The sequence below is a fragment of the Ictalurus furcatus genome, chromosome 20 (assembly GCF_023375685.1).
Source record: "Ictalurus furcatus strain D&B chromosome 20, Billie_1.0, whole genome shotgun sequence".
NCBI classification, from domain to species: Eukaryota; Metazoa; Chordata; class Actinopteri; order Siluriformes; family Ictaluridae; genus Ictalurus; species Ictalurus furcatus.
In genome coordinates, this window is record NC_071274.1 from 16,709,490 (window position 1) to 16,727,527 (window position 18,038).

The window sequence follows — 18,038 nt, forward strand, 5'->3', positions numbered from 1 at the left end:
GTGATGCGGCGGCACGCGACGACCCCGATCCTGGGAAATCGTCTCCTCTAGCGCTCACGGTAGACGCCTGTAATGTTCCGGGAGAAGGAGGTGGCCACGGCGCAGCTCCGATTTCCGCAATGAAGTGCAACAAAAACGGCGAGTGCAGGAGAGGCTCAGGCACGGGCAGTTTGCGCTCCATTATGTCCAAGCAGGACAAGCAGGATGCGAATAAACGCGCCACGAGCTCCTCAACTTCAGGCACGGACACGCCCGCTGCTCCCGCGGGCCCTGGAGACTCCTCCAGTCCCGCCGCCGTCCCGGACAAAAAGGACTCCAGGGTGTCGTTTTCCAATGCACCGAGTCGGAAAACCTCCGCTTCCATGCAGAGCCAGCAGCCCAGGAACTCCGTGACGTTCCTCAAATCCGAGGACGGAGCACAGATCGCATCCGAGGATGCTGAGACGCGCGGGAGCCAAGCGAGCTTCATGCAGAGGCAGTTCAGCAGCATGCTGCAGCCGGGGGTTAACAAATTCTCTCTACGAATGTACGGCAGCCAGAAAGGGGTGGAGAGAGAGCAGGAGCGCGTCAAGTCAGCTGGAAAGTGGATCATTCACCCTTACAGCGACTTCAGGTAAGTTATGAAAAAAAAGTTATGTGTTAGAGTGTGTTGGTATGCAATCACTCCCTGGTGTACCATTATCAACCAGGGAATTCAATGATCAAAGCATTTCTAGCCACAAAACAAAAGTGGAAGTTGAATGAAATCGGGTTTAAGAGACGTGTTCCTGTGTGCTGAAGCTGCTGTTTTATAGTAAAGTCAGCTGCTAGTTTTCAGCACCACAAGCAGCGGACAGCTCCAAAACAGGCAGACATGACACATTTAAACTGTCTATAGTGGCCTACGTATCTCTATTGCTCATGATGCGTTTTAATTATTCTCCATATATCTCAAGAACTGACCTTTCTTTTCTCAGGCCTAACAGTTCTTGTGTTTCATTGGCTATTTAAGTTGATTCCATTCCCTAGCTTTGACACTGCATACTTAACCCTCGGTGTTGCAGTTTAAGCTTAACACTCTCTGGTGCATGAAGGATCCACACTAGGGTTGCCAGATCGGGCTGGGTGTTATCTTCAGATTTTCTCAGTGGCAGGTTTTTAGACATGGAGTGCTTGGTGATAGTGGCGTTTTTGGGGCGGGGGTGCCGGGGGGGGTTGGGGGGGATGGCACACACTTTCAGATGGCACAACGAAATGATGTTCCAATAATGATTGGGGATATGATGATATTATTGTACAGGCTTCATAGTTGCTTTATAGTTCCTTATACTCTACCGGTACACCTACACTACAGTCATGTAAATCAGCATGAGCTAGTTCATTAACTATGCATGAATTGGACAGGAGTAAAAGAGGTGTGATTTGAGGTTAGAAGTGAAGCAGCAAGGCATTTTTTTCTTTTCTTGAGTGACAGCAGACCAACCCAGTCTGTGTGTATTATATCGATCAGACATACACCATCTTCCTAGTGTTATCAATATCACAGCCTTGAAATCTTTAAATCAGGGGACTGATTATGAAATTCTGCAATGAAACCACCATGCGAATCCCTTGTATATTATTGAAAAAAAAGAGAGATTCTTTGAGTGTTGTTGGCTCAAGTATCCCCACGAACGACCATTGGCGCATAATGCACAGGTGTGTGTGTGTGTGCGCGCGCGCGCGTGTGCATGCATTTGTGTTTTAGAGAGCCGCGATTTTACTCCACCCGAGACTTTTCACCGTCACGTGCAATTATGACGCACAGGTTTGTGCATTCGTCTTTTACCGCGTGCGCCTTTTCGTGACGTTTCCTCTGCGGTACCATCTTAAAAATCAAAAAATTAAAAAGTAAGAAGGTGAGACGCTCGAACGTCTCTTTTTTATTTTCTCCCAGGCATTAGGTCATCACACGTTAAGAAAAAGAAATAAGCCTCAAGAAGCCAATGTGGTCACGGATTACATCAGCCTGGAGTTATGAGTCAGCAGTGCGCCTCGGGAGTGGGAGCGGTGACCTTGAGCTCGCTCCACGCGCCGCACGGAAACTCGTCACTTCCGCCAATCCGCAGACACTCCGGTGCACGTGCTCACTCAACGCCACATAAACACTGTTGTGTTACCCTGCTGCCAGGGTCATTTCAGGTTATTCATGCGTAGTCAAAACAAAACCAGGAAGAAAAGCAGGTTCGATAGTTTAGTCTGCTTACAATTTAAATATTAGGCTTACACCAGATATCCAGTTTAACCAGCTCAATTTAATTTCCTATTCCGTAAATAAACCTATAATATATAGTGAATTTTTTTCTATGTAGTGAAATGTATTGATTCTTTTTCTTTCAAAGAAATATAATGCACCATGTTGTTGAGTGTAGCACAAATGATGTACAGTACTGTGCAAAAGTCTTAGGCACATGTAAAGAAATGCTGATGAGCAAACATGTCTAAGATCAAAGAAAATAATGAAATACAATGTTTCTACATTTAAAAAAATACTGTGAAGACCAGTAAGCAGTAATAAATGTCAATATTTTGTGTGACAATCTTTTGCTTTAAAGTCCCAATGAAATCAAAATGGAAGTTTTGTGGCTTTTAGTGTGAAAATGTTAGCCTTAAGGTTGTCTATAAGCTGGTGTGCTCCAAAACAATGACAAAATTCGCATTTAGAAGATATGTCCATTGAAAATGTACAGTCTCTCTCTACCACCAATACGGAGCAACAAATTTGATGATATCATTCTGCATTTCAGCTTCTTATCAGATTTTCTGTCCAATCAAATGCTCTCTAGAATCTGAAAACATTCTAAAAATCACCTTGCTTAAAAGTTATTGGCTATTTAAAAAGGTGTGGAGCCACGCAATATGTCCTGCCCTGACTTCTTGTTTGAGTAGAAATGATGTCAACACATCAATTAACACCGCACATTTCAAGGTACTGAAGGGGAATTTAAAAAAAAAGTAGTCTCGAGTACGTTTTGTGCAGTTTTATAAGGTAACGAGATGTAGGTTTTATTGAGCATTTTGCAGAAGCAGCCACGGTTGTTCTGGAGACTTTGACTGTCGCACTTGTTAGTTATTTTTGCAGCAAAAACCAGCAGCCTTCATTATGTTTTTTGTCTGAAAAGTGTCTCTTACCATTTAATACGCTGCTTTCGTTACTGACATACAAACATTTTTCTGTAATTTTGTGCTGGAAAACTAATGATAACTAAATCTGAAATGTTTTTGTACTGACTCGATATTGTGAAAGTCATAAAATAAAAATCTATAACAAAGTTAGTACTAAAAAATAGGATGCCTAAGACTTTTGCACGACACTGTATGTGATAGCAATTTAATTTGATTTAATTAATATTTCATATTTTTGGATAGAGTCAGTGTACACTATACTATATAGCCAAAAGTTTGTGGACACCTAACCATCACACTCGTATGTTCGTTTTGAACATCCCATTCCAGATTTAGTCCCTCTTTGCTGTTATAATAACCTCCACACTTCTGAGAAGGCTTTCTGCTTGATTTTGGAGTGTGGCTGTGGGGATTGGTGTCCATTCAGCTACAAGAGCTTTAGTGAGATCAGGCACTGATGTCATCCCAAAGGTGTTCAGTGAGGTTGAGGTCAGAGCTCTATGCAGGTCACTCAAGTTCTTCCATGCCAACCTTGGCAAAAGACGTCTTCATGGAGCTCGCTTTGTACACAGGGGCATTGTCATCCTGGGACAGGTTTGGGCTTCTTATTTCCACTAAAGAGAAATTATAATGCTACAGTGTACAAAGTCATCCTGTACAAAGTTTGGGGAAGAACCACATATGGGTGTGATGGTCAGGTGTCCACAAACCTTACTATATTATGTTCATTTATTTGAATAAATGGATGAATGTAAGTCTATGTGTAGAGTTTTATGACCTGAATATTTGAGTTAATTAAACCAAAATGGGAGTGTGTAGGGTACTGTTTTGCTGCCAGTACAATTATAACACTAGTAATTAATCATTGCTCAATAATTAATTATAACACTATACAAATGCCATCGCTGACCACCTGGAGAGTTTATCTAAATTTAACAAAAACTGAATGTTACGAAATGAGTTATTTTTATTTCATGATTATTATTGACAACAATATGTCTTAGTTTCAGGTTCAAGAAGGCACAAAGATCAATTCAGAAAAGAAAAGTGTGAAAAATCTAACTCTCTAAACAGATTTTTGCTGATATACACAGAGCAAAAATATGTGTACTGTATGGTGAAAGCTCTTTAGCTCAAAGAAGACACTATGACATTCTCTGTCATCCTGTTAGAACTGTGCAAATGCTACATTATTTATTCTATTTATAATCCTGTGTGACTGTGAGAAACAATAGATCTGTTAATTATATGACCACCTACCCTTCCTTTAAGTCAAGTTTAAAAATCAAATGCTTTTGTAGCAAGTATTTACTCCATGTCCAAAACATTGTTCCTGGAGATTTCATGTTGAGTTAACTGAAGATTTCATGAGCATATAAATATTACACCATTGTGTGTTTGATCATAATGGAGGCTAGAAAAAAACATCACTTTTGCATTTGTCGTACTAGCACTGATCATTTGTCTTGTTTTGTGTCCTGCTCTCCCTTCTCTCCAGGTTCTACTGGGACTTTACAATGCTTCTCTTCATGGTGGGCAACCTGATCATCATTCCAGTAGGCATCACGTTCTTCAAGGAGGAGACCACCACGCCTTGGATCATCTTCAACGTTGTCTCCGACACGTTCTTCCTAATGGACTTGGTGCTCAACTTCCGCACGGGCATCATCATCGAAGACAACTCCGACATCATCCTGGATCCCAAGACCATAAAGAAAAAGTACCTGAAGACATGGTTTGTGGTGGACTTTGTCTCGTCCATCCCCGTGGATTACATCTTTCTCATTGTGGAGAAGGGAATAGACTCGGAGATGTACAAGACAGCGCGGGCCCTGCGCATCGTGCGCTTCACGAAGATCCTCAGTTTGCTGAGGCTGCTGAGACTCTCCCGGCTCATCCGCTACATACACCAATGGGAGGAGGTAGGCTGCTTTCTGGATATAAGACAGATTAGAAACACATGGGATTTTTTTTCAGAGGCTCACATTCAATCTAGTGGTAAAAGATTCCAACTTAAAGAATCCAGTGTCATGAAGGCAGGTTAGGCTAACGTCTGATTTGGTTTAAAGCTGAGAGAAGGGATAGGGGGTACTTTAACATGTCTCAGTTTAACAGCGAAAACGATGATTGTCAGCACCCAGGAGAAATGTTTTGAACTGCATTAGCAAATGGATGTAGTACACCAAGTTTAGAAACTGGCCGCAGAAAGACACCGGGCATCATGCATAAACCTTTAGCAAAGTTATGTGTGGATTTTCAGTAAGCCAAACCAAGCGAAAAACTCCTGGCAGATTTATAAAAGTTTCAATAATGCAACTTTTCGCACTCATGTGTGTATATTGACAAATGCCAGTCACTTGTGCATTACAAAATTATAGTTCACAACACAGCTAATTTATATTTAGTGACTCTAAATATAAAACTACCTAAAAACCAAAACTCACAGAGCTAATGGTGGCAAAATTATGTATATGATGTAATGATATATGGTGAAAGAGTGCCATCTAAATGAGGCATGCACTAAAATCTTCCAGTAATGCAGCTCAGCCACTGCAGTGCATCACTACCACAGGCATAGACTAACTCTAAGTCCTTTTAAATTGTGCCAATTCTTTTGCCCTCATTGAATGGCTAGTCTTATTTGTCTAAATTTATGTAAAGCGACCGGAGACCATTCATTCAGCTGGCAACTTCTGGCAACATGATTAACAGCGACCGTTGGCGACTAGGTGTGGGCGTGTCCAGCACAACAACAAAGTTGAGAAATACATGAGTCTGGGAAGGGTTACAAAGCTATTTCAAAGGCTCTGGGACTCCAAAGGACCACAGTGAGAGCAACGACTCATCCAGCAAGTCACAAAAGAGCCAAGGACAACATCAAAGGAACTGCAGGCCTCTCTTGCATCAATAAAGGTCACTGTTCATGACTCCACTATCAGAAAGACACTGGGCAAAAATGGCATCCATGGAAGAGTGGCGAGGCGAAAACCACTGATAACCCAGAAGAACATTATGGCTCATCTGAATTTTTCCACAACACACCTTGATGATCCTCAGACCTTTTTGGAGAATGATCTGTGGATTGAAGAGTTGAAAGTGGAACTGTTTGGAAGACAGGAGTCCCGTTACATCTGGCATAAAGCAAACACAGAATTCCACAAAAAGAACACCAAACCTACGGTCAAGCATGGTGGTGGCAGTATGATGGTGTGGGGATGCTTTGCTGCTTCAGGGCCTGGGCAACTTGCAATAATTGAGGGAAACATGAATTCTGCTCTCTACCAGAAAATCCTAAAGGAGAATGTCCGGTCTTCAGTCCGTAAGTTGAAACTCAAGCGCAGCAAGACAATGATCCAAAGCATAGGAGTAAGTCCAAGTCCTAGAAGTAAGTGAAAGACTGATCTCCAGTTATCGGAAACATTTGGTTGCACTTATTGCTGCTGAAGGTGGCACAACCAGATTTTAAGTTTAAGGGGGCAATTAGTTTTTCACATAGGTGATGGGTGTTGGATAACTTTTTTTGCTTCAATTTAAAAAAAAAAGTGTTGTGTGTTTACTCAGGTTGCCTTTGTTTTTACGTTGTATTTTGTTTGAATATCTAAAAGTATTTAGTATGAGATATACACAAAAACAGAAGAAATCAGGATGGGGCAAATACTTTTTTTCACAGCACTGTACAAACACTCTCCCTCCATAATGTTTAATTTTAGCAGCAAGAAATTTTTTTTTTGTCAAAAGTGGAATTCTAGTTGCGCCATCCACTGATAAATGTTACTCTGGCAACCAATAGTAGGAACACCTACTAGGGACTTCATAGTACAGCGACTGGCGACTTACAGTGATAAAATCACTGTGTGTGTGAATGTACAGTACCTTTACATTAATGAGTCTCCTTATACGTTTATTTACACAAACTCAGGACACAAACATTTCTTCCAAACTAACTGAATTTTCATGAATCCCGGATTTCTTGTATAACTGCTCCTGTGATTGATTTATGAATGCATTTGTATCCAGATTAATTAAATGAAGGATCATCATTAGTAAATGTAGAATCATTAGGTGTTAATATTTCTTTGTGTTGTAGAACGTGAGCACCATAAGAGTGTAGTTTATATCACAACCCCCACGCACCCTTTTGATGCATACAGAAGATGCCATTTTGATGATCCTCCAGAGGATTTTTATAAACAACTCTCATTCATTTTGCCCTACAAATACCTAGAAAAGGTATAATGTACAATAAGAGCAAACAAGGTTATCAATTCATGCTGAGTTTTATGGACTCCCTTTCTAACATGGTAATTGTGATATTGTACATCCTGGACATTTCCACAAAAAAACAAACAAACAGAAAAACCCATAAGCATCCAGCAACTTCTAAGTGTTTCCATAAGGATTAAGTACAAAATTTTACCAACACATCAACTGCTTCCAGTGAGTTTGTAATTAAATTAATTTAAAAAAAGATATCACAATATGCACAATATCTCAATATCTCTTATTTAAGGCCACTTCTTACTGACAGCAAAAAGTCCATGTGTTCAATTGGGTTTATTTTTCTGCAGCCTCTTTCAGTTGCCTTTTTTTTTTTTGGTGGGTGGGGTGTGGGGGGGAGGGGGTGTGTGTGGGAGGGGTCGGTTCTCCCATCAATCTCGTCTTCAGGAGGTGAAATACATGCTCAAGGGTTAAGGTCTGGTGATTGACTTGGCCAGTCTAAAACCTTCCACTTTTTCTCCCTGATAAAGTCCTTTATTAAGTTGGCAGTGTGTTTTGGATCATTGTCTTGCTGCATGATAATGTTCCTCCCGATCAATTTGGATGCACTTCTCTGTAAATTGGCAAACAAAACGTTCCTGTAAACTTCTGAATTCCTTCTGCTGCTACCACCATAAATTCCATCATCAATAAAGATTAATGAGCCTGTTCCAGCAGCCATGCAAGCCCAAGCTTTGACACTGCCTCCACCATGCTTGACCACCCTTTCTTTCTCCACACTTTGCCCTTTCCATCACTTTGGTAGAGATTAATCTCGGTTCCAGAACTTTTGTGGCTCATTTCTGTATTTCTTAACAAATTCCAATTTGGCTTTCCAATTCTTACTGCTCACGAGTGGTTGGCATCTTGTGGTATGGCCTCTATATATTTCTGCTCTTGAAGTCTGAACGGTGGATTGTGATATCTTTACAATGCCTCTGATGGATTTCCCCTCTTTTCTCAGCTTCAAAATGGCTTGCTTTTGTCCCATAGAGAGCTCTCTGATATTCATGTTGGCTTATCCTTTTTAATGCAGTCTTCATAGGTGAAACTGAAGGCTCAAACGAAGAGTATATGTTCAGAGCTATTTATTGTTTAAACAGTCAATCTAACAGGGCACACCTGGGAAACAAGAAACGCCTGTCAGGTGTGTGTTCTAATATTTTTGCTCGCCTTAAAAATGATAAAATCTGATACCAAATGTTCTATGTTGTTTAAGACATCTACATATAAATACGTGGTAATAAAAACTGAAATTGCCCACTGAAACTTTTTTCATGGTTACAATAATTAGAGGTAATTAAAGGACTGCAATCAGGCTAAATCATGTGACAGAAATAAGATGACAGACAAGTTATTGATGATTTATTGATTGCAAAGGCATGAGCCTATTCATATTACTTAGCAGATGAGGTGAAGGCGACGTTACGTTATACAGAAAGGGTAAAAAGGAGATGAAGAAGTTTATTCTAAGGACAAAATTCAGGCAGTAAGAGAGAGCATGAAGAGATCAACTGAGCTCAAATTTGGTGCCTAGACTCATTCCTATGTAATTGAACATTAATAAGAATTTTCACAATGCTTTCAGAGATGTTCAAATGATCACAGGACTCTTGCGTGATGGGACATTGTCCTCACTTGCACTTGAAATTTGTTCCACTGGCCGTTTGGTCTGAATGTGAAACTAGGCTGATTGCCCAGTACAGTGTGTCATTTGTGTAGTGCCACAGTCAGACTCTTGTTTTTTCCCATTGTATTCTGGCAACCGAGACCCTACATGGCTGCTGTCATTGCTGTTTATGTCTCCCCAGTGTTATTCTAATCCCTAGATACACTTGAGTGCTACTCCTAGGCAGCACAACACACAAGTCAACATGTTTGGATCAATCAAAGCACCAGGGGCGGATCAAGCAGCCTCCGTTAATGCAATAATGAGAGAGCACCAATGATAATTATCCAGTAACTGGTCATTTGCCTGCAATGAACCATCAGAGCATGTGAGAGCACAGAGCTTGGACATTTTCCCTCGCTCACTACAAAAGGAATACAAATACAAATGGGCTTTTTTAAAATGACTTCCATAGATATCGGATATTCTGTAAAACATTTTTAGTAACACTTTCTATGATGGCCATATATATAATGACCTTTGAATAGATTCATAACATTGTACAATATTGTTGTAATTATTTCTGAAAAGGCATTACGCTTTATAGCAATGTTTACAGTGCATTAATAAACTCTTAATGGAACGCATTATAAGTAGTGTTTATAACACATGATTATAACTAATACCAATTTCTCCCCAGTTTGCTTCCTTCGTTAACTATTATTATTTAATTATTCAATTAACTATTATTATTACTATTATTATTGAAAACATTCTGAACTTATTGCAGAAGCTGTAAAGATGTGTAGAAAAGAAGTGTCATGTATTTTCATCATTCTTACAACAACGTGTATAATGCTTAATGAATATATTATAACATGTTACGAATGTCTTCATAGTTCATTATAAATACGACATTCATAGAAAGAGCTATATGCTTTCTTTAATTAAATATATATATATATATATATATATATATATATATATATATATATATATATATATATATATATATATATATATATTCTAACGTACCAAAACGTTCTAAACAGCAGCTTTTCCCTTTTGATATTTGGAGATTATTATCTGCCAGTTAAGTGATAAACTTTAATCTTTTAACTGATAATGCCTTATTCTTTTTCTTGCAGTAAAGGCAGTATGCCAGTCATGAGTACTACTGCCAATTATATATAGTTTGCATAAAAAAAGACTATAATTTACAGAACACTGATTTATTATCATTATTTTAATGAATGCCCAATGCAACATTTGCTAGTTTAGTTTAATATAACGTGTAAATCTCTGTAAATATTATAAACATGCTTTACAGCTTTTTACTGTAAAGTTTTTGAATTGAATAGGATTTTACTTCTATGCTCAGTGGCAGATAGAACTTTCACAAAGTTTGGATTAAAACCAATGCCAGAGCGCTCACCGCTGCAGTAGGCTAGGGACTGAAATATTGCCCATATGCTGAGAGGTTATGGGCTTAAACTGCAAAATATAGCGTAAAAACTGTATTTTGTAGTGCTTCTATCTAGAGACCACAACTGTGCTGCACAAAAATACTTCAAATCAAGATTATGTGCATAGATCTAGATTATAAATAACGGTTGATAAAAAAATTTCTGCAAAAACAGTCATGTCTCTGCAACCCCAAGGTTAAGAATGGACCAAAATGTTCTTATTAGCATCCTCAATTTAAACGTGTTTAGTAAGGCAAAAACAGTCAATTGTTCCCAATATCTGTTTTAGGAACATCCAGTAATATGTTGGAAATGGTTCAAACGTCACAGAATGCTCCACAATTCTACTGTTATTTATGATATATTTGTAATATGGGGGCATTATAGTAAATCTCTGCTGTAAAAAAGACATAATGGGTGGTCCATTTTTATGTCAGATATATAAATATGAAAGTAAATATATATCTTGCAACATAAAAAATGCATTTATTACTCAACTGTGATGCCTCTGGCTATATAAAACCTCTTTCATTGTTAAAGCAGATATTATGCTGAGCTGAACAAAGCATTTTGTTTCAGAAATGGTGCTGGCAAGCAGCTAATGATCATCAATCATGTTTCAGAGCCAGCAGTCAGAACAACCCAGTGTTGATGATCACCATTCAAGTGTAATCCAAGAATTTTAGCTAAAATAAAACCTGTAGGCAAATATGGCTGTAAATCCTAAATATCTTATTGATATTTTGATGCTGTTTAGAACTACAGTAACCTAGTTGAGAAGTGTTGTATAGCAACAATCGGAATAGCTTTTATTCCCAATCAGGGTAATGTATGGAACCCAGACGTGGGTGTATTTCAGCTGTTGAAGTAATATTATTCGTAGCAGAGGTCATATTCAGTTTTAACAGAGGCAAATCTATAACTGTTGTTCAAACTGGAAAAGCATGTACCTTTTGTATCTTTTATCAATATGCATATAATGTACCTTTACTCTAAAAGGCCATAACAGACCAAATAATGTAATAATCTGAAATCTTTTTTAAAAGGTACACGTTATATACATTTCCAGGTGAACCAATTAAAGGTGTGAAGGAAAGGTACAGTTTAGTACCATTTTTTTTCTTTTTCTGAGAGTGCAAGGCTAGGAACCAAGGAGAACTGCGAGACAGCAGCAAGAATCACTGGTCTTAAATACAGCATGTTAAATATGGCATGATGGTGGGTGTGGATCATTTGGAGCAGTGTTGCAGGGACTTTAAACAGCTCAGTGTCACTGCTGGGTTGAGAAACAGTCCACCATCCAAAAATATTCCACCAGCAACAGTCAGAAACTGAAGCTGATGGAAGGTAGATGATTAATACAATCTGTGTGTAGAAAATGCATGATGAGCTACAGTCTATAACTCCATACCTACAATGTGGACCAATAATGTAAGCTTGGTTAATAAAGTGGACAGTAAGTATACACAGTGTTGAAAAGAAACAGCAGAACCATATCATGCTGGTGATACAATATCTGGTTACCAGTAGTGGTGTTTTTCCAGTGATAACAGGCTTTATATACAGTAGCATACATACAGATGGACTACAGTTAGTAATTGTATACCTACATGGTAGATTTACTTGATAGCTGAGCCATTGACAATAAATGCAACTAAACTAGGAAATGAGTGTATACACATTATGAATTACAAATACAAATACATTATTCGGAATGAACAGATTATGAATGAACAGCTTATGTGTCCTAAATCAGTACAAATACAGATATGAATAGGAGATGCACTTTTTTTCCCCACACGTCTGGTTGAGATTAGAGATGTGCATCAGGACTTGAATCTCAGTGGCTGAAAAAAAAGTCATACCAGTGTGAGGTTTTTACTTTCATTCAGGTGCAACTAAGCAGTTAGATATGAAGCTCGCAGGACCAAGAAAGTCCATGGTCTTTAACATGAACATGCGATGTTACGTGATGCAATTACAGCGTTCAATCATTCATTCATCCTTAGTAACTACACAGATGATAATTAGTCTGTTAGTGATCACCAGCCGTGTGTGGTTTGGACTGCCCCGCCTTCTAGCCATGCGCTCATACTGTCCAAAACTCTAGGACAGGACAAAGGACAGTTCCCTTTCAGTACCCTAGCGGCAGTCGCACGAGGAGCGTGTTTTGGCCATGTTTTGGCCACGTACCTCTGGTCCGACGTCACACTGCCCAGTCAGGGTCATGGTGGTTTAAATTTGGCTATGAGTTTGTGTATATGTTCAGAAATACACTAAATGCCAAAAAGTATGTGGACACCTGACCATCACACCCATATGGGGTTCTTCCACAAACTGTTGCAACAAAGTTGCACAGTTATCTAGAATGACTTTCTATGCTGTAGCATGAAGATTTCCCTTCACTGGAATTAAGGTGGCCCAAACATGTTCCAGCATGGCAATGCCTCTATGCACAAATCGAGGTCCATGAAGACACGATTTGCCAAGGTTGGCGTGGAAGAACTCAAGTGTCCTACACAGAGCCCTGACTGCCTTTGGAATGAACTTGAACACTGACTACACCCCAGGCCTCCTCACCCAACATCAGATCCTGATCTCACTAATGCTCTTTTGTTTGAATGAGCACAAATCCCCATAGCCATGCTCTAAAATCTAGTGGAAAACCTTCCCAGAAGAGTGGAGGGTATTATAACAGCAAATGGGGACTAAATCTGAATGGGATGTTCAATAAGCACATGGGTGTCTATAAACTTTTGGCCATATAGCATGCAGGGAACTAACTAAAAAATAATGCAGCATCACAGTAGTAGGGTTCACAAGTTTAAAATAAATAAATAAATAAATCAATTACAAAGCAAAACAAAAACAACTTTTCAATTTAATCCATGTTTAAATTTGAATAGAGATACAGATATTTGAAGTGGCATTGCATTGATAATGGCATTGCATTTACATTAATATACATGCAAACCAGACACATTGAGGCTAATTAAAGCAAGCAGGTGTCGACAGTGATCAAACGAGAGTAACAGCTGTGAGGACAACCTGCAAACAAGAAGGTTCTGTAACATGACATGACCCAGTAGTTGAGCCTTCCAGAATATAACAGTTACAGAACTGCATACATTTTAAACTCACTCATTTATTTGCTACGTTGATTTACTCTTAACAGGTTTCAGTAATTGAGGTGTTTTAGCATGGGTCTCCAGTAAAATGGTAAATTACATGCTGGATTCATTTTGGGGCATTAGTGATTATCATTCAGAGCACAGTGGCAGGGCTGTGCTCTGCTGTAATTACTTTAACTGTATAATCCTGTGTCCCGCCACCCCGAGCCTTCCGCTCCTCCCTTCCGCTCAGACACTCAGCTCTGACCTCTGAGAACCTCTGATTGGCCACTCGAGCCAGCAGACGGTGCAGGATCCATGTGGAAATGGGGGATGGTGGTGACACCAAGGACATGTGGATTTAATGAAGGTGTTCATAACATATGGAGTTACAAAGAGGAAACAGAATAAATACAAATCGCTGATGAGGTGATTCAGCTTGGTGAGTCAGTAGTGAGTCAGAACAGAAGATGTGCAGAAAATGCAGAAATTTGAATATTACAAAATGGATGAAGGATGCAATTTATATGGAATACAATATGGTGTTGGCATTTTATCAGGTACACTTACACCTGTCCGGGTATTCTTACTGACAGAAACCATCTGCTGGTATATTTATCACACCCTTCTGCCCTTTTGAATGGAAAGGGACAATCAAAGGACCGCCACTTCACTGATGATTAACTGTAATATGCATTATTATTATTACTAAGTTAATTGTGATATATTTAATTGGGTGGCATGGTGCCGCATTAGGGTAATGTTGCTGGGTCACAGTTCCAGGATTCTTAGTTCAGTCCAGATCTTGGGTTAGTGTCTGTATGGAAGTTGCCAGACTAAATTTGAGGTTCCTGGTTAGGTGTGAATATATGTGTGCATCCCACCCAGGGTGCTTTACAATTCAAAGCCTTTGACTTAGAACCATGATTAAAATAATTTGCTTTGATAACACGAATGGATGGATGTCGAATTGAGAATGGATGTCGTGTTTACGGACGACATAAATTTTTATAGAAACATATGGTTTCTTACTGTGACTTAAAAAGGTTTTGGCCAAAATTGGGTAACATACTTGCTAGCCTTGTGTAAAGCCTTGCTAACTAAGTACGATTTCCTCACACATACAGTAAGTCTGATCAAAAAAGTTTGCAATCAATTCTGATTGATTACGGCTGTCAAGATATCAATAATGTTCCTGCCAATTCCCACCCACTAGATAGCTCTCCCCAATCATCCGACAGATAGCAACCAGAAGAATGAAGTCTAACAAATGCTTCCTTTGAGACACGAGACGCCGGCAATCTATCCATCCATCCATCCATCCATTTTCTGTACTGCTTATGTTACACAGGGTCATGGGGAGCCCAGAGACTATCCCAGGAGACTTGGAGCACAAGGCAGGAGACACCCTGGACAGGGTTTCAATCCATCACAACGCACAATCACACACTCACTCACACACTATAGATAACTTAGAGATGCCAATCAGCCTACAGCACATGTCTTTGGACTGGAGGAGGAAACCAGAGTACCCGGAGGAAACCTCTGAAGCACGGGGAGAACATGCAAAATCCACACATGCAGGGCTGAGGTGGGAATGAAACCACCAACCCCGGAGGTGCAAGGCAAAAGCCATCATGTCCCTGAAGCCAGCCAACCACCTCTTTTCGACCTGCTGCTCATGCAGTATCACATGGTAGTGTAATACATTCAGAGGAAGGCACGATCTGCCCTCTTCTGCATAAATGAGCTCACAGACTTCCACAGTTGGTTAGCATCACTGTGATTGACAGGGGAGAGCAGAGTACGCCATCCCTTCCATCAAGACAGCATGGCCACTGTTGCTCTCTTGGCTCCCAGAATGTCAACGATCTTCCTTTTCACTTTTGAGGGTATCCAAATGCTAGCATTTGAAATTCACAGAATAACACAAATAATTATGATTGGGTAATTAATGATAGACAAGACACTATTTTTCCAGTATGTACTAAGTATGTACAGACAAAGTATGTACAGTATGTACAGCTGTAGCGGTACACCTACAATATACACCGATCAGCTATAACATTAAAACCACCTGCCTAATATTGTGTAGGTCCCCCTTGTGCCACCAAAACAGCTCTGACACATCGAGGCATGGACTCATGGACAAGATGTGCTGTGGTATCTGGCACCAAGACGTTAGCAGCAGATCCTTTAAGTCCTGTAAATTGTGAGGTGGGGCCTCCATGGATCGGACTTGTTTGTCCAGAACATTCCACAGATGCTCGATCGGATTGAGATTGGGGGAATTTGGAGGCCAACTCAACACCTTGAAGTCTTTGTCATGTTCCTCAAACCACTCCTGAGCAATTTTTGCAGTGTAGCAGGGCACATTATCCTGCTGAAAGAGGTCATTACTATTAGAGAATACCATTGCCATTAATGGGTGCACTTGGTCTGCAACAATGTTTAAGTAGGTGGTATGTGTCAAAGTAACATCCACATGAATGCCAGGATCCCAGCAGAACATTGCCCAGAGCATTACACTGCCTCCTTCTTCCCATAGTGCACCCTGGTGCCATCTCTTCCCCAGGTAAGCGACGCACATGTACCTGGCTGTCCGCATGACGTAAAAGAAAAAGTGATTCATCAGACCATGCCACCTTCTTCCATTGCACCATGGTAAACAGTTTTTTGTTGTGCTCCAGCTTAGTGACGTTCTGCACAAATCAGAAGTATTAGTTTACCACTTGCAATGCCTAAAATAATATCGTGCAATTATCTTCCTTTAAAGCATCAAATGAAGTTCGCTGATTACAAATTTAGCTTCTGTGAGGCTCTGATTCATTCTGGGAATTATGCAATTCATCGTGTTGTTTATAAACCTGAGTATGCGCTATTATGTTCTCACCTTTATAAAAGTGGGCCTGTGGAGTTGTTTTTTTATTTATTTATTTATTTTTATGCTGAAGTATATACTTATTTGTATTCTGACTCAGCGGCGGCAACCTGCTGAAGCTTGATTATACCTTTGCAGTAGATTCATCAGCTCCCTCCTGACCTGCTTACATTCCTTTCAGTAGTCGTGAGAAACAGTTTGCAAACAAAGCAATTGTTTGGATGATTGTGTATTTATTTCTGGAGTGGCTGAAAGATATATAACAAGACAAAGCTTTTTTATATATATATATATATATATATATATATATATATATATATATATATATATATATATATATATGAGATTGTATGGGCTGTGCATGTTTTACTACATCCGGGAGCTGTGAGTAAATCTAGGGCATCATTGATTGATAAGTGCTGTTGTGTGTAGTAACAAATGTCCTATGTCTGATGGATGCTTGATGGTGCGATGTTAGATTAATCAGCACTAATCGCTCTGTGTTTTCCTGAGCAGCAGTCAAGACACGCAAATGTAGCACAGCTCCTGGAGAACGTAAAAGGTGAAGGCAGAACATTTTGGCACTAATCCACATCTGCATGATGAACACAACTCTTTATAGCCTGTGTTATTGGGTGCAAAAATCTGATTTCATTTACTCTTCCTTTATCTTATTGGATAACTTGTGCTAGCACAAACGTGCTACACCGACTACGGTTGTTATGTCATCGTTTGTCATCCTCTGACATTCATCACTTTGTTAAGACAAACACAAACTGGATTCAGGAAGATCTATAGGAATGTACAGGAAGTATATGGTACAGTAAAGTAATCATTAACAGCACGGTGAGTTTCTGATACGCCAAGTTGATTCTTTTCCAATAGCAGCATGTTATGAAGTGCTGTATTCTTCTTAAACCACAGCAAATTGCCAGTGAGTACAAATTTGATTAATTAATTAATTCATTCTTAATTAATTAATTAATTAAAACTTTGATTTTTTTTTTTTAATAATAACCACCCACTTGTTTTCCTTTCTCATGAAGTAAATAAGACAAAGCTTATCATGTTTAAGATAAGATAAGATAATACTTTATTAATCCCCAGATGGAGAAATGAGTGTTTCAGTAAAGCCCCGGTAAATGTACAGTTACAGCTTTTCCTCTGATTGTTACTGGAGACTGACACTGGAGACTCCTTCCATAAATGCTAAATAAATGCAGATTTTTTAATATATGGAAAGCTTACTTATATCCTTTCCTGTCCCCCAAATTTTATATATCATATCAACAATTACACAAGACTTTAACTTTTTTTTTGACCAATTTTTTTTATTTCCACACATTTTCGGCATGCCCATGTTCAGCATTGAACTGATTTGCGATGTCACACTCCACAGTACTGATTAATGACTCCAATGAAAGTAGACACAGGTTTTTTTTTTTTTTTTTTTTTAAATTTGCAGTGTTTCATAAGTATAGTATTCCTTTCAGGACCCAACAGTGTCCGGACTAATCTTATAACAGACTTTCGGCGCTAAAATAATTCATTTGTTTTTAATGATTGAAAAA

The 18,038-nt window shown here is 39.3% G+C and overlaps 1 protein-coding gene across 1 annotated transcript in view; it reads left to right on the forward strand.

Moving 5' to 3' along the window:
• LOC128624160 (potassium/sodium hyperpolarization-activated cyclic nucleotide-gated channel 2-like) overlaps positions 1 to 18,038 on the forward strand; it is a 69,590-nt gene continuing 51,552 nt past the window's right edge. Inside the window, exons 1-2 of the mRNA XM_053651561.1 lie at positions 1 to 613; positions 4,643 to 5,066. Coding sequence (XP_053507536.1) covers positions 120 to 613; positions 4,643 to 5,066 — 918 coding nt within the window. The 5' untranslated portion in view covers positions 1 to 119. The remainder of the gene's footprint in view (positions 614 to 4,642; positions 5,067 to 18,038) is intronic.